We start from the raw sequence: 24,406 nt of genomic DNA on the forward strand, positions 1-24,406 counted from the left end.
CAAGAAAAAGAAGACTTCTTTTCCGTGTATGCATGAGTGGCCTCTATGCATCTATTGGCGACTCTGCACTAATCACAAAGAATTAGACTGTTGTGAAGGAGCGATTGCTCGCCATGATTTGTCAGCAACTTGCTCCGTAGCTGACTAAGCCTTTCAAAAGACGCGTTTTCTTGCTTCAGACTTTTTCATCGCTTTTCTTGCCGGAGATACGAAGGGTGTTTCGAAAAATGGGTGGTGGGGTGGGGCAAAAGAAAAAAAAACTGTGTACTTAAGTTCTTTCTCATAAATTACTGTCATAACGCATAAAGCCGTTGTCGCAGTCAAGAATTGTTCGGAAAAAGTTTTTTCTTTCTCAAGAGATGTTCTCGCGTAGTAATTGTTTGTAACGCTGGTCTGCACTCGTCCTAGAGATACTCGCTTTTCTCTCTGCTTAGATTGTGTCGCGACGCTGCACGATCCAATATTTTTACACTCGTTCCGCTTCGAAGAATTCAACTCGTCCAAAGCTTATTTACTCTTCTGAGCCTAGCTCTCCTTTTTAAGCTTGCACTTATTTTTTTTTCCCCCGCCAACAAGAAACTTTTTTGCAAACAAGTTTCTTCTGTCTCATCACAATATATAAAAGTCACAATAAATATTCGATAACATTCATTGGTTAAAACTTGAGGATCTCTACTTCTTTGAATTTATTATAAGTAGAAGTGCCTTTTATTTTAACTTTCTTTTTAACAAAAGTAAATCTTTTCTTCATTCGATAGTCTGAAATTGGAGAAAAAACTTTTACTCGTATAATTATTTTTTAAATAACAATAACTCCTTTTTAAGCTTTTAAGTTCTCTTTTTGCTTCAGTTTGATTTTTGAATTATCCATAAAGTGTATTTAAATTTCACTCTACTTAGAAATATAGTCTTATGTTTGTAAATTTTTAATACCTTGATTTGCGTTTATCTGTGGAGTTTAAAACTCCCTTCATCGGAATTTTTAAGTGTCAGATAATTATTTTGGTACACTGTGTGCATATCATTTTTCATAATTATTTAAGTTTTTGGAATAATTTTTTAGGAATAATGAGTAATTTTTTCGATGAAAAAATGGGAAACAATTCCAAACACTCCTTAATTGTATTATTATGAATTGGATAGCTTTGAATCTCTGCACGGCTAAATATCAAAGCTTTTATTTTATGCAAATTTAACAAAGATAAAACTAACTGTATTTCAAATACAGATAGAACTAGTAATTCCTTTGATAATAAAATTTTTTTTAAATGTATCAATTTAATAGGCAATGATAAGCATCGAAGGCCTAGGCCGCCGAATAAAATCTTGTGATTCTGATTACTTTATTTACATAAGCTTCAAGTTGATTGCCAATATTTCGATTAATGGTTAGAGCTCTATATGCTATTCAAAATTGTACTTTAACTTATTTTTTATCATCGAATCTAATAAGTACATTATTATTAATTTTGAAGAAATATTACAGATTGTAAGCTTACAAAGTTTGTTTTTATCGATAATGTTAAATTATCATGCATATTTAATAATTAGTATTACTGCTATGCTATGGGGAAAAGAAGAAAAAAAACGTAATTGCTTCAGAATAAATTCCGAGAAAAGTGGCTTGACAAGTTATGTCTTTCCATTGCTAATGTTATAAACGTTAGAATAGAATTCTAAAAAAAGGGATGAAACAAAATTTTATTTTGAAAATAAAAGTTTATTAATATATGAATTTTCAAACAAAAATGCTAAATATATAAAAAGCTCAATTGTATAATTTTTTTGTCGCTTTCATAGAATTTTTTTTTTGCACGGCAGTATGTTTTTAATACTTTTATTTCATTCATACCTGTCGATGTATAGCTTACCGTGTAGCTCACTGTAAACGTTTCTTTTGAGTTAATCGGAGTTGTTTGATTAATGGAGAGAATTATAATATAATTCAATTGATTTTAATTTTAACGGTACAGAACTTGGAAGTTTTTAATGAGACATGGTGTGTAGCGTTTTTAAAAAGTACTTAAATGTGCTTATTTTCGATCTTCGTTTTTTAAAAGTCCTTAAAGGTACTTTTTTCATGGGGTGTTTTTAAAAAGTGCTTAATTTTCCCTTTTCGAAAATGAGATTTTTTTTTTCTTTACTATGTCGATTTTCGCTCCGTATTATGCAACAGCTTCAATTTCACATTGTTCTGTTTTAAGTTTTCACAATCCATTTCGGCGTACTGTCGGTCCTTAACGTATGATAGCGCCAATCTTGTTACGTGTTTGATGAAATAGTTGGGAGTCCGCACGTGCGTCTACTGAGCTGGGTTTGATGAAATTCTTGGACTCTCATGTGCAACTCTGCTGCATTTTGCAAGATATTCTCAATTTCAGGCTTCATTTTCCTCCCTCTAAAATCGAACCGAAAAATCTCTCGATCTTCTTATGGTGGCTAATATAATCAAAAAAGAGTTCTTTCTCGGAAACTTGTTATTTTATCATGATCATGTAAAATCTTTGAAAATTATTTTGCATTTTGTTAATGTTTATAGTGCTGGAAAATATTTTTTTGAGTGCTTAACAAGTACTTTGAAGGTGCTTATTTTTTGTTGAGAGATTTGGCTACACACCCTAATGAGATTGTGTTGGGAATATTTTACGGAGCAAAAATCATGACTGATGCCAAAAATAGTCACTGTGTCATGAAATCTATATTTATATGAGAAAAACGTAAGCTTTCTTATTTTGTATATAAAATAAAATAAAGTTATTAAAAATAATAGCGAAAGTAATTACAATTAAAACAAGTATTTAAAAATAAAAGTAATTAAAAATTTTACTGATTTTAAACATATAGATTTTTTGAGCTGTCAATCAATGTTGTTGCTTATTTTTACTCAAATGTATTTTAATAAGATGTAAGGAAAACATGGGAGGATTGACAAACCCAATATTTCCTTTCAAAATGCNTAGCTCATGAACACTAGAGTGCAGTATGCTATGAAGCTGAATTACATGTTGTTTCTGTACACCAATCGCATTTAATATTATATCATCCGGAAAATTTTTGCAAGTTCTTCTCTCCTGTACATCTAACTTAGAAAAAAAAGTTTATTAATTCAGTAAAATCTCGTTAATAGATGGTCGGTTTTAATAGATGTCAATAATTAAGATCTAGTACATGAGACTAATACTTATTACCTTCCATTTTAGTATAAAGATTTTTCACAAAATATTCAGAAGATATCAAGGAACAATGTGAATTGTCAATTTACCGACTCAAGCTAAATTCTTTAAAAATTACTAGTCAGATTTCATCAGTAAATAAATATTCCTTCAGACATATTTTAGACATTTAATAATAGCTGTAAATATCTTTTAATTTCTGTGTGGAAAAACACCCTTTAGAGGGATATATATGAACCACACTCTTAAAAAGTCATTAATCAAATAAGTTGTTTATAATTTGAGTAAGATTAAACAGATAACTTTAAACAGGTGACAAATATTATAAGCAATTAAATAATGTCAAATTAGACTTTACAAAAAATAGAAAAATATACCATAATATAATAAATAAATATTCAAAATTTCCACGCTTCCCCCTTGTTCACTTACTAATCAATCAATATTAAAATTTATTACAAGCTATACAGTTTTAATTCTTCTTCATATTTTAACAGGTGACAGAACATTCCTCAATAAACATATTTGGTTATAATTTAATAGGAAGTCAGCTACACTGTTATCTTATGGTTTTATTTTTTTCGTGTTTTGTTTTATGCGAAAAGTATTTTTGTTGAATAACGATCTCAAACTGTTTCCAGCACCTTAAGACATGTGGTGTGAGTAATCTGGAGCTTATTCCAAATGTTTTGCTTTATGAATAAAATTAATTTCTAATAAAAATAAGGTTTATCTTATACCTACAATGCTTTTAAAAAACTTGAAAACCTTTAATAACTTTTGATCTAATTATCGGAGTTCACGCACAAGGACTCAGTCTCAATGGTCCGAAGTCTACCCTCAATTATGCTTATTAATTAGTGAAGACGATATTTTAAGTTAAGAATTTAGACACAAAAGTGAACTTTCTCTAAATAAACTAACATTTTTTATTAATGGATTTCGATTCTTGATTCGCTAAATCTAACCACAATTTGTAAAATATAGTCCCAGTAGTTAGATCAGAAGAGCGGTCGGATGTTTGGACTCCTTCATCTTAATTTCCCTTTTTGCGTATTTTGTCATTACTCGACACATTTTGCTCACAGTTATAACATTTGTTTATCCAAAGACATTTTTATTTAAAACTAAAGTTTTGGTAATTATTTATTATTTTTGTCATTTTTTTTTTATTTATTTAATAATAGTCGAAACAATTTTTGAATTGTAAGACATGCGGAGGCATGAAAGCCCCTCATAATGGCATCATTTTAAAGTTTGGAAATTTTAAATGACAAAATAAAACATTTAAATAGTCGATTGAAGGAAATAGGTTAAAACTGCTCTCGAGAAATCAAATTTTAACTATATGACTNGGATGTTTGGGCTCCTTCATCTTAATTTCCCTTTTTTGCGTATTTTGTCATTACTCGAAAACTTTTTAAACGAATCAAACATTTTTGCACACAGTTATAAAACTTGTTTATCCAAAGATATTTTTATTTAAAGCTAAAGTTTTGGTAATTATTCATTATTTTTGTAATTTTTTTTTTATTTAATAATAGTCGAAACAATTTTTGAATTGTAAGACATGCGGAGGCATTAAAGCCCCTCATAATGGCATCATTTTAAAGTTTGGAAATTTTAAATGACAAAATAAAACATTTAAATAGTCGATTGAAGGAAATAGGTTAAAACTGCTCTCGAGAAATCAAATTTTAACTATACGACTTTTTTTTAAAAAAAAAAAAAAAAACATTTAATTTAACCAACCAATGTCTAAAGGATATCGCTTGCGCTATTTAATAGCATGTTTACGGTTAGACCGTAAAACTGTTAAAATTGAGTACTAGTACGTAAAGATCCAGATCTTTTTTTTCCCCCCGCACTGTCTAATTATTTTAATAAATAGAATAAAATAGATCCAATGTGAGAATATTGAGATTTCTTCTTAAGTCAACTACTGGTCAAGCGTTTTAATTGTAAGACATACGGAGGCATAAAGGCATCATTTTAAAGTTTGTAATTTTAAATGACAAAATAAAACATTTAAATAATCGATTGAAGGAAATAGGTCATAACTGTTCTCGAGAAATCAAATTTTAACTAAACGACTTAAAAAAGAAAAGAAAAATTCATTTAACCAACCAGTGTCTAAAGGATATCGCTTGCGCTATTTAATAGCATGTTTACGGTTAAACCCTAAAACTGTTAAAATTGAGTACTAGTACGTAAAGATCCAGATCTTTTTTTTTCCCCCGCACTGTCTAATTATTTTAATAAATAGAATAAAATAGATCCAATGTGAGAATATTGAGATTTCTTCTTAAGTCAACTACTGGTCAAGCGTTTTAAATGATTTTAGAGATCTTTCTTTCTCCAATCTGTTTCAGAGAGTGGTATTTATCTATATCGAATTAATAAATATTTTATTAATTATTTTTCCATAAAAAACGACTTGCACAAAAATAAATTTATATCTATTCAGAAAAGAAATGTGAAAAGAGAATTTTAAATTGCTATTTCATTAAAGAAATTTAATTCCTTCTCTAATTCAAAAAAAAAAGAAGTATAATATTTTTTTCTATGCTGTATATCAAAAGTTTAACGGCATTTTGAAAGTAAACATTTGAATTATTGGAGTTTTTGTTTGCTATATTGCTGATTTAGTTTTACCTTAAAGTTAAAATTTCAATGTCTGCGTGGGAAACTATAATTTTTGAATAATAGTTTCTCAATTGTAAAACAAAAATCGTATCGTATTTGTTTCGTTATTCCATCTGTGAAAAGTAATGCTTACAATGTTATATATTTTTTTTAATCTTATATGCAACTTTCTATCGATTTTTAACGGAACAAAGCAATATTGAATTGCGTTTCTTACATTTTGCCAACAAAAGCGATTTAGCTAATTGGGGATTTACGGGGAATAAAGGAAAAGCATTAGCAAGTCTAAAATAATGAATGAAGAAAAGATCTTTGAATATTAATAAAATGTGAGACATAATAAACCAGATACAAAATCAGTTAAAAAAAAGTTTTATTTGCAAACTTATATCATGAAAATGTTTCAGTTCTATTTCTTATAAACGGTGTCGAAGTCAAAGATTATGCAAATACATTTTTGCATTCAAAAAGATTATTAAGGTAATAAGAAGATAAAATATCAATATTTTAGTCTACGAAAAATTAATAGAACTTTTACTTCTGAAACAATGACTCTAACGTCATTTATTTTGTGATAAAAACAATAATAAAACAAATAACTTGTTAAGCCTTTGCGTCGAAAAATAATGGATTATTAGCTTTGTTTCCTATTGTTATGTTATCTGTTTTTCTTGATTGTAAGTATCCTACCATTCTGATATTTTTAACACACATTTTTTTAAATATTTTTCTATTTTTGATATTCAATACAGATAGTTGTTTATTAGAATCATTCCGCTCTAAGTTATACAACCGATGAAATACGGCGATGTTTTATTGTTCCTATTGAGTTATGTTCAAAATTTATATAAATATTCTTTACAGAACTTAATTAATATAATTACTAAACTACATATAAAGTTTTTTTTTTTTTACAAAATTGATTACGCTATTTTTAAGAAACCTGTAAAAGACTGGAAATCCAAGCTCTTTGAAATAATTTGTGTTTCTTTTTGCTGCAAAAAAAAAGTATATTCAGATTCCTACTTATTAAAAGAATTGGTTTAATTAGCTAAATTTAGATCTATTTTTCCTATTTAAGCACGTTTTAGAGATTTAATGTAAATATGTAAAAAAGTAGCATTCCATGTATTAAAATCCGATCAAGAAGTACAGAAGTAATTAAAATTTAGCTAATTAACTAAATTAACTCTGCACATCAATAACGTATGCGATGATTTCGTGCCATCCTAGAGATATTTCCTCCTTTTTTTCAATGTCACACTTAGTTTATTCTCGATTTAATTTTTATGTTTTATTAAATTCGGCTCAGTATAGCCGATTCCTGTTCTTGTACCATTGGGCTCTTTTTTTTCCCAATCCAATTTAGCATAAACAATAACTAGCGAAAAGTGAAGCCTTTAAAACACATAAAAAACATATTTAGAAATGAAATTATCGGGACCATTAAACAAGCGTCAAGACTTGTACTTTAAATGTAGATATTAATTCTATTTTTATAATCCTCAAAACTGCTGGTTACATTGTTTTTCCAAATAGAAGTAAAAGTTGAAAAAATTACGGTTTTCTTTGAAAGTTGAATATAAAGTTAAGTTAAAGGTAGAAATTTGAGATTTTCTTTCTCGCAATTCCTTCTAAATCACGATAGTTAGTGAAATAAAGACTGAATAAAAGTCAGCAACCTTTTTTCATACTTATATGACACATTAATACGGCACATTACAATTGCTTTTATTAACCGAACCTCTTTTATCCGAATACCGGTTACCAAATTCAATTCTGTTGTCATAATTTAGCTATAAGTGACATCTTCAAAACAATCTTTATACATGATTGCATGGAATTGGTCCTTTTATGCGTTTTGATAGTTGGTGGTTGCTCTGGTTTTGCTGTAGAAATATAAAAAATTTTAACTTTTCTTTGTTATTAGTATAGTTTAGATTAACCATAATGACTTCTGGCTAACAGGAAGCGTGTTATGTTATTCTTGTAAGAAAAACATGATATTGTATTGCAAATGGAAAAAAGCTTTGCAGAGGAAAATAAAGCAATGAAATCAGTATCAAAAATTCTTAAGATTAACTAGAGGTTCGATGATGTTTTGTGCAAATAATGGTTTATTAGAATAAGAAGTATCCTTTTGTAAGGCAATAATGCAAGTGGATTTTTGACAAAATGTCTAATATTATTTAATATAGTAAATAAAAAATGAAACGGTCATATAAAAATGAAATATTTCATGGTACTAATATTTAAAAAAGACAACTATTTTCAGTTTTTATTGATGAAAATAGATTTTAATAAAATTTTTATCTTTATAATTCAAATATTCCGATTATCCGAAGTAGGTTCGGTCCTAACGATATCAGATAATCGAAGTTCTACTAATATATTTAACGTCCTTCCCTGTTTGTTTTTTCTGAATATTAAAAGAAAGAATTCATCAATGTTTGTATCTTGATGTTTTTATGAAATCTTTTCGTTTCTTATATAGTTTATTATCGAGAGTGAGCTATAATATTAATATTAAATTTTATAAATGAGATATATGATAAATGTATATCTGATAACATAATATTAAATGTGAAATATTATATTAAATATAATATATATATATATTATATATAATATGTTAAATATTATATAATATTGCTACAAGTTATTTTTGTAGCGATTTTTTTTTTTGCGCGATTTAATTATTAAATTTTGCTAACTTGAGAATGGAGGGTTGTCTATCTCTAAAATAAGATTTTTCAGTTTTGGCTTTCTGAATGATTTGTCCGTGATTATCCCTATCTTTTTGCTCTATTATTTTCTACTGCAGAAGTTAACCTTTTCAAGCCATGGAGCACCTTTATAGTTAATAATCAAAGCGGAGCATTTAATTCGTTTCATATTTAAAAGTTTTTATTTTTCATTAATTTCCCATAACAAGCAATAAATAGAACACAATTTAAAATACCGACGGTATTAACTGGATTTTGTATAGAATTTTATAATCAATATAACCTTTTTTACACTGTAAAACAATCCGGATCAAAAGTATGGGACTCAGGGCGCCAGTACTTTTTATCGTCAAGTCCGTTTTTACCGTAAAATTTTACAGAAAAAAAATCTGATATACCATAATTTTTGATTAATACTTACTGCAAAATTACTGTGATTAATTTAATAAATATAACTGTAAAAATTCGGGGGGAATTTACGGCAAAACTAGATTTTATGGATGCTGCTCTCATTTTGCTAGTAATTTTTACCGAAATTTTTTACAGTCTATATTTATTTATTTTATTGGGATTTATGTTATCCTTATTTTCCTAAATAAATAAGTACATTTATATTTAGATAAAGTGTGTATACTTTTTTTAAATTTACCGAAATTTCTGTTTGAAAAAATTAAATGAAAAATGCACATATTTAATAATTGCACACTAATGAAAATGCTTTTGTTTACTGGTTCATTTTTAACTACTATTACGAGTATTAACATTGCTTTTTTAAACTGTTTAAAGTTTCATTAAAAATTTTCTTTTAATATCTATGTACTTTTTTTTGTGATTTTCGATATTGATTTTCTTTTTAATATCTGGCATAACAAAATAAATAACTTAATAATTAATTATATTTATTAAACTAAATTAAAATATTAGTTATAAACTGTTTAAAAAAAGTTTCTTCAATTTGGGTTCAAAGCAACCTGTTTCTTCCTTGGCTCTTCCTACTATGGAAAAAATTTCTCATCCCTGGTTCTAAAAGTGGTACCCAGTTTTACAAGCAATACTTCATTATTAAAAAATTTTCCTTTTTATGCTTATTGTAAAAGATAATATCATTGAAACAGGAAAATCCCTAATTCAAAAAAAAAATTCCATATAATTTTTGCAGAAGCAAAATTGCTGCATGAAAAGTATTTTAATAAGAAATATAACAGTTAAAATTTTTTATTCGTTAATCATTACGCAACATTTTGCAAATACTTCTCAATAATTTGCAAATTAATTCCTCGTATCTTAATACATTTAAAATCAGTATAGAGCAGGTCCATAAGCTTCGTATTATGTTTCAAAAATTGTATCCGCTCCCTGAAGCATTAAAATTTCAAGTGATTGTTATTAGTGAAACAATGCTCAAATCCCTGAAGTACTTACTCCTGAAGATTAAAACTTTTTAATTATGAAAGCTCCGCATTCAGCACATGTAGTTAATCCCTTCGATGATTTGTCGAAAGCAAGTCGCTCTCTCGGGCTGCTAAAGTTAAAGATTCGGAGGATTCACGTTTTAAGTCAAAGTTATTCAAATGTTCATTTTCTTTTTATTCTGAGTATCTTACTCAAATATCGAGGTTTAAAATTAGTTATCTAATTTTTAATCTTTGTTTCAGTAAAAACTTTGATATTAAACCAGTTCATTATTTGGTAAGAAAAAAAAGATGAGAAAAAAAGTTTTTTCTTCTACAGTTTTTTTTTTTTTTAAATTTTCATTTCCCTAAGTGTTGTTTATTAATCTTAATACTTCTTATGTTAATTATCCAAACTCACTGTGTTTTTATTTGATTTTCGAATTTTTTGTTTCCATGCTGAAAGTTCATTGTTTTATATCAAAGTTATCTTTAACATCTACCGATACTAACAGCAAAATTCAACTAGTTTCGAAGTTATATTTTCTAGCAAATGAAGCACACTTGCATGATTTGCTAATTCTGTATTTTCTAGGTCAATTTAATCTATCGTTACATTTTAGAACAAAAGGAAGAAAAAACTGAGAGAGAAAAAAAAATACGGTTATTTTACAGTTCTTAAATTTTCATTGGTAAATGCTACAAGAATGAATGAGTGACTAATAAAAATTGTTATTATTTCTCAAAACTTTGGTAGGATGTAATATACCAACTTTAAATTTATATGTTGGTTATTACTACTAGAATGTGTGAATAGTAAAAATTGTTTTTATTTCTTAAAACGTAGAATATAATATATTATAACTAAAAGTATGTATAATTGATTACTAATTATAGGATAAATCCATAATATTCACGGCTTTTTCTGTAGAAGATTAGCCGTTTCTGTTTAAAGAAATTGAACGGATAGCTACAATTTTTATGAATATTAAATCAATAATTGTTCTTTTTTTTAATATATTTCTTTACACGAAGATAAAATAAAACTCCCATTTGCTTATATATTTATTTCATTCAATGAAAAGTAAAGCTCAAACTGCAACTGGGTTATATATTTTTGTTTATTCTTGAAATAGTATAATTAACTCACCCAAAAAAAATTTTTGTCTATTGCCGAAGAATTTTTACTGATTTTTTTTAAACATTTAATGCTTCATATTTATAATCGTATTTAATGGGAATTGAATTTCTATGATATTTGTATAAATTTTTTTAATTATAAATTACATTGAGCTCTATGGGGAAATTGGTCGAAACTCAATGCTTTTAAAAATATAGTGATTTATTAAAATACTTAAGCATATTTAACTTTGGGTAGAATACTTTTGGGTATTTTAGTCCGTTATCAATAATAAAAGCAACGAATAAAATATTTCGATTATCAGAGATTTTTTCGCAGGCACTGCCACTACTGAGTGGGAAAGAAAATATATTCTTTATTAGGTCAATTAAAGTTACATAGATCTATGCTCATGGGCCATAAGTTCGACTGTCATTTGAATGGTCATGTATCATTTCTAAAGTAAATAATTATTAAGTTATAATATCTGAAAAGTAACGCACTTTCACCCTATACTTCGAATATAAAATAATACGATATTCCCTAGTGATTCATGTCAGATTTTCCAAAAGTTCAGTTTTGATACGCCCTTCTGGCCATATATTTTAGTATCTGAATATTGCAAACGATAAAAAAAAGTACAGCTATTTTTTTTCTTCTGAAATCAAATTCTTATATGCTAATTTAGAATTTTCCTTTTTAAGGAAATAAAATTTTATTGTTACGTTAAAAGCATAGCAAAAGCATTATGCTTAATCTCGTTTCTATTCAAATATAATGATTATTTTAATTAAATACGGTGCGTTTTAGATTTTTAATTTGATTATTAACTCCCCTCGCCCCTCAAAAAAACATTTTTTATCTAAATTTCCTTTTGGTTGGATGTATAATATATATATTTTATTATCATTTTATGAAATGAGCAAATCAGCACACATGCTTTTATTTATCAAGTAAAACTATTAGTTCTTTGGAATCGTGAGCGAATTGAGCTTCTTCATTCTCTTGCACAAACATTGCATTTTAAAATAGATATACCTTAAAATCCCCTGCATCTTATATTTGTTAACGAAGAAAAATTAATCAAACAAAACATTTTAAGCTAAAAAGAAAGCAATGTTTGTCACTATGTTTTATTTAAGTTTGATTAGCTTCTAAATTATTATTTATTAATAACTTTTCCGTACGGCATACCGTGCCATGTTCTAAGGCCAACGAAATTTGAAGTCAAAATTTTTACTGGCAATTAGTTAAAATCAAATTTTGCTTATGGCATTTCACACGCATAATGATTTTTAATTTGGATGCTTTTTATTTTAGCTTATATATTTTTTTTTTAAAGTTAAAAACACGATAAGCGAATGTCTAAATCGTATAAGTACTTAGCATCTTTTCTTGTTTTTTTTAGTATTTGGGTCCTTCGCTGGCATACTTAATATCCGAATGGGGTGATTTTGGTCTTAAAAAAAATCCTACCGATTTCGAGCTCGGATTAACAGTCTTCGGGATCGTGGGGTTGCTCAAACCTCCGGAAAAAGGGCCGATCTACTTTCTAATAATTAGCAGGTTTCGCAGTCAAGTTCTGAGTTCTGTAAAAACGAATATGTTTTTAATTAATATTAGTTGCCTCTTTTTTTTTCTTTTTTTTTTTGGTATAATTTTTTGGCAAAGGTTAATTTCAGATAAAAATTTTTAATTTATTTGACTTATTTATTTAACTTATAATTAATTTGAGAAATTGAAAAAAGAATAAATGTACCTTTTCATTTTAACCATTCTTATGAAAAATAAAAAAATCTTGAAAAGACAATTTTAGAACATTTTAAAAGTCTTCAAATAATACCATCAATATTTTTGCTAGCTAAGCATGATTTACTCTAAGTTATGATTTTCTTCCTTTATAGTTAATGTAATAGAATAAAATTGGGCATTAACATTTAGTGAAGATAATTGCATCAGTTTTTATTTCCTTTATGGTTGTTAAGATTTAAAATTAAACATTTATTACGAAACGCTTTCTAATGGCACTTTTAATGTTTAAATAAAAATTAAGAGGATTTTTGATATTTTATTTCTTTCAAAAATTACTAAATAGTTATATTTTTATTGTATCCTATTCTTTGTGGAAAAAGAATCTTTTCTTTGCCACAATCAAATTCTAACCTTCGATATTTCGTCATCTCCCACTTTGTTTACTCTTACATTCCGAATAAATTCTTTCTTTTTTTTTCTTCCATCCCTTTAAACATCTAAAATTCTCTTGACGAAGAGAATGCTTTGCGTATTCGACAGATGTATTTAATGATTTTGCTCGATGCACAACACCACCTTGCAAAATCCGCTGAAGCACTTTCATCTTTTTACGTTAATGTAGTATCGTCTTTGTGGTCTTCTCAAGTTCTAGAAGACGGTTTTTCCTCTGCGCCCCAAGCTCTTGGAATGTGTCGGGAGCGGGCAAAGGAATGTGTGGAGTGGAGGGGCGGTACCCTTCTTTGGCGGTTGCTGCATTAATTACATGAGCCGCACGCCTTCTAATATCATTACTGGTCTAGGCGCAGACAGCGGGAATTAATTCCATAAACATGGGTTCCATCTTTTTGTGTGTGGGGCGCCTCTCACTTACCGCTCTAATGTAATCTTCATTACCAAGGATTAGTTGTGTAGCGCCCCTTTCATCCTGTTCGAAGCGGCGGCGCGTTTCATCTTTTGCGCCGCTCCCGCCAAACGCGCTTTCAAATTTAAAGCAGTTCCGTCCCGTAATCCCAGTTCGAGATCTGCGCTTTTCCATGTCCCAGATGGGACGGGATAATGGGATGTTCGTGGAGCGTCGGCAAGCAAAAATGCCCTCTCCTTTTGTTTTACCCTACAACACCCTTCCTTTACCCCACGCGCGCTTTCTCCTTACGTTTATCCATTTTATAAGGAGGGCGGCGGGCGGTGCCCTAACGAGATGTCCCTCTATTTCGTTGGGCGGGGGCGCAACAGGTAATCGCGTTCGCCACCTTCCTTCCGTTTCACTGGATTAGAGGACGCCTTCGTTTCGAATGTCCGGGGATTACAGTCCGCTATCGTAATTAATATGTACTAGAGCTTGGCTAAAAACAACCAACCTTATATGCTTGTTTGTGTTTGCTAAATGCAGTTAAATACAAGACGAGCTTCTAACCGCGTTGGGAGTGTTCGCCAATGTGATTAAAAATCTTTCCCGCCGATATTAATATCTTCTAATATGGTTACGATACAAATCACTTTTCCTCTTAAGTTCTCTTACTTCAAATGACCGTTTTCTTGTCTTCTATAATTTACCTTTACTAAATGAGATTAAAATTGCTTTGTGATCTTAGAAATTGATGATTAAAACAAATTTTTCTCTTCGCCTTTTATCGAGATATTTAAATGAAATAAAGTAGAATTCTATACGAGATGAATTAATTCGCTTTCCCGTTTTCTTCTAATATGTTGTCCTAACATTTTCTTAAGAGCATTTATCAGGCAATGAATTATGCAAATGTGTGCTCCAGATTCTAATACTGGTATTACTGCTATTGCATTTTTCTATTGTTGTTAATAAGTCATTACCTAAAAGCAAACAATATTAAAATTGCTTTAATAAATTTTAAATATCTGTGAGATTTCAATTGCCTTCAAATTGATAGGTGATTAAAAATAACTTGCTTTTTGTTTGCTTTGTATTAGGGAAAATTCTCTAGTAGTAACACTTTTATTGCTCTTAAATATTTCATAAGCGGATTTTTGTTGAATGTCATAAAAAGACATCGGAATAAGGAACCGGACACCAGTGTATATCAGTGGAAGCAAAATTATAATATGGGGGTTATTTCTTCTGGTCTGATTTACTTTGGATGTGCTTCTTACATTGTAACAGTTATACTTCCAACATGAGTCATGTGGTGAGGTCCATCATGGTTTGGCATGGTGTTAATATATTTAACCAAGTAAACTGCCCTATCCAAGATCCAGAACACTATAGAGAACATTTGGGGCTAGCTAACAAAGAGCTTATCTGTCTTCTCCAAACTAATTGGGAAAAAATACCATGTACTGTCATTCAAGGACTCATGGAAAGCATGATAATTGTCTCTGGGGGTAATTTCCTCTTATAAAGAGAATATGAATATATTTTCTTTTTTTTATCATAAGTGTCCAAATACTAATTGGTAGATTCTAGGCTAGTTATAATTAAAAATTCAAAAAGAAACTTTGCATAATTAATGATAATGATTGGTATTTCGCTTATTGAAATGTAATCTTTATGCTTCAAGATGAGCACTTATTTATATATGAATTAATTAGGAAAAACTATTAACTATTTTTTCTATGAACTAAAATTTGACACAAAAATTCATTTTTAATCAAGCTGTTAATTTTTCTCTCTTTTTGAAATATGTTAAAATTTTGTTTGCCAACATCGTAAGAGCATGACCATAATCTGGAAAATAGTGGCCCGTATAGCTTAGACAGATGGCATATCATAAGTTCTTACTCCCAAATATTATTTAAATTCTTTCCGCTTTAACCATAATTTTTCAAATAATCGTGCTTGTCAAAAACATTATGGATGTATTTATAAAATTAGTTAACCCATATATGAACTCGGGAATTATTTTAATTTTTTTAGTACTTTATTTAAAAAATGCATTTTTAAAAATTTCATTATTTCCCTTTAATTATCCTATCGATTTATTTTTAATTTTGACTCATATAGTTATGAAGTTTAACATGAAATAAAAATTTAACCTCCTTATAATACAAATTAAATCAAAATTAAACCATTATATCTAAGAATAAAAATAATAAGCATATAGAAAAATAATTTTTGCATTACAATATCTGATAAGTAATGTGTTTTTTAACTGAATAAGAACTCAAAAAGAAAAGTCTGAGTCAAAAGTGAAAATAATTGCATACTTGATAATAGGACATAATTTTTGTCTCATTGGTTAGGAAATTGAAAATTCATTCGAGTTCAAGTTTGAATTTTTATCATCAACTTATATATTTTGAACAAATTAACTTATCATGGATAAGCTAATGGTTGAATTTTTTCTTGAGTAATGCAAATGCAAAGTCAGTGTTTTCTAGTTGATCAATAGAGTGCGCGCTTTTTAAATCTATTTTTTATCTGTTGTGTTTAAATAATCTTATTTTAAAATCGAGAATTATATTTACATAATAGACTCATCTCACCTGCAATTTACTTAACTGTTGAGAAGTTTTGTGTAATGTGTGCTAATAATTTATCTAAATATAATAAGAAAAATTCACTCTAAAAACTTTGTATTTTATTAGAATGAATGTGTACACTATAATGTAATGCAAAAAAATTTATATTGTGACTCAAAAGATCATTTTGCACTTTCTTATATCTACAATATTCTACAAAGAATACTATTCTGATACTTCCTCTTATTTTTCTCACTATTCTGCAAAGCATATTAATTTTGAGTCTAAAAGATTGAAAGTACGTTTAGACAAAAGCATTAGAACATTAAGTTGTAAATTCAACTTAATAGGTAATTCAACTTAATTATCATCAACTTTAGCAAATTATTTAATACTGTTAACATTATTGCGTGTTTTTTCTCTTCTATACCTTCCCTTACCTCTTGGTAAGCAGCAGTTAACTTAAAAATTATTTATGCCAATTACTAAAACAGTATTTAATGTTTTTTAAAAAGAAAAAAAAACGAAGAAAAAAGAAGCAATAAAAAACAAATGAAATTTGAGATGTTAGCTTATAGGAGTTAGCTAAAGCAATAAATATTTAATAAATTTAACTATTGTAAAAATTTTATTTCCTTTGTTAAACTAACATGTAACAGGAGTTTAAAACATTTTACAAAAATAATATCTTAAGCAGATACTTTAGCCTAAGGATTAAATTAACCATTTAAATATTTATGTATATTCTCTATACTTTTCATCCATACATATAACTCAATTAAATATTTTAAGATATATAGGGAATGAAATGCTCAAATATTTTTTGAAAACATTCGGAATTCTGTTATTAGAAAAACGTAACTAGGTGCAAAGCATTTTACTGCTAAATGTTAAGTTCTTTTGTTCAATATTTTTTAAAAATAAACTCTTAAAGTTATTAATTACGTGATCATTTGCATTTATAAGAAAGATTAGATATTTATCATTCAAGCAACATTAGCTTTACTTCAAATTTGTCATTTAAATTCACTGTGTGCATCTTACTTTTTTGGCATTCCCATTTCCTATTTCTCCGCATCACTCCAACTATGAAATTTTTTTTGATTATCTGCTTTATTCTATGTTTTATCCAGTTTATAAAATATTTTCATTTAAATGGTACAACAAAGAGCTTATATACTGCCCTTGAATTCGTTCTGACCGTTTGGTGCAAATAATTATTCTCTGTTTCAATTTTTCCTGCTTTTCATTCTTTACTAATAACTGTTTCTTTAATTTGAAAAAATTATTCGCTAAGTATAAAAAATGTCAAATGTCTTTTTGTTTTCCTTGAAACTTTGTTCAGCTTATACAAAACGTAATTTTCTTTAAATTTTTTTCACAGAGTATTCTTGCGGCCCTTACCAAAGGACGACTTGAATGTGATATTCCTGATGAAACAAGAAAGAAATTTGATCAATGGTACCTCCAGCAAGTTTTTCAACATTGTAGACAAGTAGCATTATTGCAACAACAGCAGCAGCAACAGCAACAACAGCATATTCATCATCACCATTCTCATCATCCAGCTATTGTTCAACCTGGAGAGCCAATGCCTGTTCCTGGTAGTCCTCCTCCTCATACACCTCAAGATTTAGTTTCAAGAGTTACTATAGCTGGAGCACAATCTCAAGGTCGGACTCGCATTAGGACCTCATTTGATCCTGAGCTCGAATTACCTAAACTACACCGTTGGTTTGCAGAAAATCAACATCCATCCCGCCTGCAAATACAACAGTATGTGCGAGAACTAAACTCATTGGAGTCTCGTAGGGGTCGAAAACCTCTGGATGTGAACAATGTCGTGTACTGGTTCAAAAATGCCAGAGCTGCGCATAAAAGAGCTGAACAGAAATGTTGTTCAGAAAGCAATGGCGTTCGTAGTCCTTGTGCGGATGGAATCAATGAAAATCGAACAATGGTATCAGAACAGGCGACTTGTCGTCCTTCAAATGAAAATGAGGGTGAAAGATTCAGTGGTGAAAGTCATTCTGAATCGCAAGCTAACAGTTCTGATGATTCCGACAATGTACATACTCTTGATCTCTCCGTACGTCGATGCCATAATTATAACATTGAATCAGAACATAATGAACCACAAGTTGAACTCAGGATCAAAGAAGAACCACGGGATTCCAGCAGCGAACATTCTATTGAATCAAGTGATAGTGGGGATGATGAGGTTGATGTTATGGAAGACATGAACATGACAATTGATGATCCCAGGGAAGGTTACCATGATGCCATGCAACAGAATGGTGGTATTTCAGGGAACGATAATTTGATATCTCCTGACGGAGATATTGATCGTCAAGGATCGGGAGCTTTTCCTTCTCGTGTTTTAGGTCGCCTGGAAGAAAGAAGGAAAAGGAACCGAACTTTCATTGACCCGGTGTCTGAAGTACCTCGATTAGAACAATGGTTTTCTGCCAATACCCACCCATCTCATAGTCAAATAGTACGTTTTACGCAAGAGCTCAACAGTATGCAATACAGACAAAAGTTTCCAAAGCTTGAACCTAAAAACATTCAATTTTGGTTTAAGAATCGGAGGGCTAAGTGTAAGCGACTTAATTTAGCCGCAAATTTGCAAAATGTTAGTTGTACGGACAAAATAGTACTGCCGGCCAATTGATTAAAAAATTATACTTTTCATAATATCTCTGGTGCTCTCATGACGATGTAACCTCAACCATGTTCTAACCTCTTGTAGCCTACGCATGTTATTCAAAGCATTAACATACGTAGGCTGCCTAATTTTTTCGCCAAAATGACTGTGGAAAAAATTGTTTTAAAGGCGTGGAAAAATACTAATCTCAGTAGTATTTTTCCTCCTCGACCACCTTACGTGATTTTGAGAGCTTTCTATATTAATTTCACTTCCAATCTCTAAATAACTTCTCATAATTGTATATAGTTCAAAGAATGAGTATTGTAGGTGAAACAAAAATCATGTGTGCATAGCACTTCTTAAGTTACATTTCAATTGTTATGGTTATATTATATTATTGAATTTTAAGACTGCTGTCTAGTTATCATGCTATCAATAGTGAATATGTACACTCTAAAACCAGAAAACTAATGTAAATACGGGTTCTGAAATGCTTTTGTTCAGCTTTAGACTGTTACTTAATTTTTAGAAGTAAAGTTGTTATATGATTTTAATCAGCATCAATTATGTTAGTACTGTTCAAAGAACAGAAAATATATTGATTCTTATTTTGAATCAAATACTCATAGTTTAAAAAATGTGATAATTTTGACGTTTCAAATGGAAATCTTATTTCCAAATTTGTTGATGTGACTTACCTCATGGTATTGATAATTTATTTTATTTCAATTTATGAATATTTTTATTATATTTAATGAAACATGTAATTGTTGATTTGACTCAATTACGTTAAAATAAGCACGTATGAGATATTTGTGTTCGATTTTGTGTGTACATGAAATCGAATAAAAGATGCAAAAAACAGGAAGTATTGTTCTTTTTGTGTCTTTTATTGTGCAATAATGTGTTAAATTACTCATTAGGTTAATAAATTTTTAGAAAAAAAATCGTTATTGTCTTTCTAAAACTATTACATTTATTATATTATTTTTTTTTTTATATTAGAAAACACGTTATTTTTCCAACTTGCTTTAAAAACAGCATTATGTTTATGTTAATATTTAGACTAGTTTAATTAACCAACAGTATGTTTTATATTGTGTTATTTTGAACAAAAATATTCTTGAAATTTGTTAATTCTGTTAAATTTTAGTTCTTTTTGTTTGTTTGTTATATTTATTTTTCATGCTTGTAGAAATTTAATCACCAAATAAATTTTCAAAATTATTATGTACCACGACAATCATTTTGTTGATTTTTTATGACTAAAATGTTTTACAATTTATTTAATTCATTTAAAATTTAGTTTATGGATAAATTTGAATATTAAAAGAATTAGCTCAGTATTTTGTTGTTTTCATTTATTATAATTTCTTTATTATTTCACATTTATTTTAAACAATCATTTAAAAATATATCATTTATTCACAGGTCTTTGTTTTTCCCACTAAGACATTATTTAGTTTTTGAATAATTTCAAAATTTTCGAACACATTTTTTATGTTTAAAAAAATCTTTCAATTTTTAATGCAACCAAACCTTTTAAAAATCTATTTAAATAAACTTTATAGATAATCGAAAATAGGAAAGTACATAGATAAAGATATATGAGCATTTTTATATTTCCATCACATAAGGCAAAATTGTTAAAATGATGAAGGAAAAAAAAATACGGATTATATTTTATAAAGGTCGAATAATGATGTCACTAACAAAATTAACTTATGAATAACACATTTTCCACACACATGTATAACAAAAATTGCATTATAGAATTAAACATTTCAATAATATTCATTTTTGTTAGACAGAAAATTAAAATCATAGTTAAAATTAATTTATTAAATGTATCTCTTAATCAGCACATAATAAAAACCCATAACAGCAATATTAAATTACAGTATTTTGCCTATCAACCTTAAAAAAAAAAGAAAAGAAAAACCTTATGCTGGGCCTTATCCCACTATATGAACCATCTGCAAGTTCACTGTATCCAAAATCTTTGAGAAAATATTTTTAAGCATATTTCAGCAATTTTGTTAGAAATTGCTATTGTACATAAATTACTTAATTGTTCACTAATTAAATATCTAGAATGGCTCTACAGCAAAATTCCCTTACAATGAATTTACTATGAGGGAAATTTAAATCGGAACGTTAAGTAACATTCAAAATATTCTCCATAAAACGAAATGGTTGTATACCTACTACGAATTTTTTAAATATTTCTCTTTTCAGTTTTAGTCATCATTTTTGGAAGTTTTTTAGTTTTATTTTTTTGATTTTCGTCATTTTGAAGAAAGTTGTAATTTAAAGTTATACTTTCTTTGCAACTAATTCACTTTCCCACGTGCCTGCTCTCGAATTATTCAATCCAGCAAAATTGCTCATCTTAAACTCCCCTTTATGATGTGTCTTAGAGATGAGTTCGGCCTCCGAGCCCGAATTAATAATTTTAATCCGAGATATATATCGGAAAAAGGCCAAAATGTGCTGTTTCGGCATTTTATATCTAAACTAGGAAATTAATCATTTAAACTGTTTTATCACTTACCTGTAAAACAAAAAGCGAAAGAAAAAAATCAAGAATTAAATGTGAAAGAGAAATGTTGAAGAATGATTGTCAACAACAGCAAACATACAAGATTTTTATCGTCTATAAGATTCCTCATCAGAAACCCTTTTTGTTTAACTTTAAGTTCAAAAATTTATTTTTGTTTCGCTTTGCTTTTTCTACTGCGTTACGTTAGAATGTCATTTTCAATGTAGTAAATACTTATATATTAAATAAAAAACAAAGAATAGCATAAGAACACCGTGAGTTCTCCACACTAATTCTTATTTGTATTTTACTCATGTCGATCCGTCAAGGAACGATGTCCGATGCCTAGTATAGTAAATCCTTAAACTAAATAAAAGCCATTTGGCATTTAGATTTTACCTCGCAAAGCAAGAGCATCCAACAGAAGAGCAGATCGCTGTAAATTTGTATACCTTAAAAATATTACATTTTTTATGCATAATAACTGACCCAAACGTTTTCTGAAAAGTTATAAAGAGTGTATGACAATTTTATTATGAACCTCTTTTAAGTAAACGAGCCCGCTTCATCTCTAATATGTTATTTTATTTCTAATTAAAAGTCATAATTACATAACTTTGAACTTATTACATCGACTCAAAAATTGCGTAACATTTATATGGGTCATTCTCACGAAAACTTGTATCCACTATATACGAACTACCAATTTCTCTGCCGTTCATTTTATGCGTATTAAATAACTAGTTAGGGACGGAACCACTAAAAATATTAACTATAACCGAGTCTTATGCCAGGTTCATTATAGCGGAATTAGACTGTAGTACAAAAAAGTTTTTACTTCAAGAAAGTTTATAAATTTTCAATTTAGCTTGTTTAACCTATAAAATATTTTTTTCCTTTTGTAAAAGGTATGTGTAAAAAATCACTTCATGCACTTTAGTGTATAATTTAAATATATATATTTATATTTTTTCAAAGAATTTAAAAATTTATTATTAAAACGCGAACTTCGTTGGCATATGCAAGATATTTCATAATGACCCCTCTTACTATATGTTATACAATCCCTGTAAATAATACATATTAGGGACATGCAAGTTCATAAAATATACACATTAAAGCTCGCACATTCATATTTAAATTAGGAAAATATGAAAATGTTATCGAAATCGTACGAATCGCTGTTGAGAAAGACGAAGCAGTTGAACTTTCATCAATTAGTACAAAACAGAAAAAAAGTATTGAATTGCAAATCAAATAAGAAGTTATAATTTTATTAGAAATTAAAACAAGTTTGAGAGGAAAAAAATATTATTTTAATAGCAAGTACATAGACGTTTAAAATATACTCAAAACCTTAAAATCAGCGAGAAAATTGAGGTCTGTCTACCCACGAACGTATGTCCAACTTAAGTTCTGTTGTCTCAGGATTTGGAATATAGTCTGTGAGAAAACAACTTTCATTGTAGTTGCTAATCAATTTAATACTCATACCTTAGCACAAGGATATAAGTACGTAAAATAAATAAACGAACCGCTCTAATGATCGGATCATCACGTTCTAGGACTCAATCTTAATGATTCGAGGGGATGACCGCAAATATGCTATTTAATTAGTACATACGATACTTTGAGATACGAAATCAGACACAAAAATGCACTATCTCTGAATAAACATGCCCTTTTTTTTGACGGATTCGGATTTTTGACCCCCAAAATGAATTTGGAAAAAGTCGTATTTTAAAAATTCGATTTCACAGGAATTATTCGACCGATTACGCTCCAATTTTGTATGTTTCCATTTAAAATTACATTTTTAAAATAATGTTTAACATTGTATACCTTATAATTCAAAAGTTTTTCGACTATTTTTAAAATAAAATAAATATTGCATGGAATTATCTTAGGATAAACGAATTTTATAATTGTGTGCAAAATTTTTTAATATGCTTACAAGTTTCTCGAGATATGGTGAAATACACAAAAAGTAAAATTAGCATTTAGGGATTCGAACTTTGGACCGCTCCCCTGACCAAACTATTAGGACCATATTTCCCAGATTCCAGCAACCACCTATATTTTGGAAATCCGAATCCGTCGAAAAAAAGGCATGTTTATTCAGAGAAAATACGTTTTTGTGTCTGCTTTCGTAACTTAAAATATCGTCATCATTAATTATTTAGCATTCACAAAACCCCTTCGAACCTTTAAGTTTGAGTCCTAGAACGTGAAGTCCAATCATTTAATCAAAAGTTTCCGTTTTGTTTTGCGCACTGTACTCCCAAACATTAATATAAATTTCCCGTCAAAATCTTTCAAATTTGGAAATTATTCTTTTGTTAAAAGAATTAATAAGCCTGCTTTTGTTTGCATAAATGAGAAAAATCAAATTTACATGCTGATTAAAATTTTTTGAAACTGATGAGGAACTTCAAAAAAAAAAAGGGGGGGTTAAAATATTTTGCTTGTATTGCGGACAGCTAGTTGAAAGTCACTATTTCAGACATATCATGGGCACTCATCAAATTGAAACAGTGGATTTCTTCAAGATAGGTTATTATCTTGACATAATAAAACTAAAATTTCGCCGAAGGGAAGTTACTGAAATTGAAATAGATCTAACTCAGAGGTGCTCACCTGGCAGTACCAAGGGAGCAAGTAACCTTAACCATTTTTGAAGCAAATGTTTTTTTTCTCTTTTTTTAAAAAAAAAAATAGCTTATACAGTTTAGTAGTTTTGAAGCTGCAAATGAGATATTTAAGAAATTTTTATTATACATAATATTCGTATAATTTTTTTTTAAATATATGTTTGAAGAAATATATTATCTTCGAAAGAAGTATATAGCATTGGAAGTATATAATATTGAGGAAGCGTTATTATATTAATATTTGTTAGAGTCTTAAAATTCTTTTTTTTTTTTTTTTTTTTTTTTTTTTTTTTTTTTTTTTTTTTTTTTTTTTTTTTTTTTTT

The 24,406-nt window shown here is 28.6% G+C and overlaps 1 protein-coding gene across 4 annotated transcripts in view; it reads left to right on the forward strand.

The window, feature by feature from the left end:
* Positions 1-20,236, forward strand: part of LOC107456902 (homeobox protein dve-1) — a 164,908-nt gene extending 144,672 nt beyond the window's left edge. For all 4 annotated transcript variants that reach the window (XM_021145059.3, XM_021145060.3, XM_021145061.3 and 1 more), the window contains one exon: positions 17,625-20,236. In XM_021145059.3, the coding sequence (XP_021000718.1) occupies positions 17,625-18,914 (1,290 nt within the window). In that variant the 3' untranslated portion in view covers positions 18,915-20,236. The remainder of the gene's footprint in view (positions 1-17,624) is intronic.
* Positions 20,237-24,406: the final 4,170 nt, after the last annotated feature.

This window comes from Parasteatoda tepidariorum, chromosome X1, assembly GCF_043381705.1.
Source record: "Parasteatoda tepidariorum isolate YZ-2023 chromosome X1, CAS_Ptep_4.0, whole genome shotgun sequence".
Classification (NCBI taxonomy): Eukaryota; Metazoa; Arthropoda; class Arachnida; order Araneae; family Theridiidae; genus Parasteatoda; species Parasteatoda tepidariorum.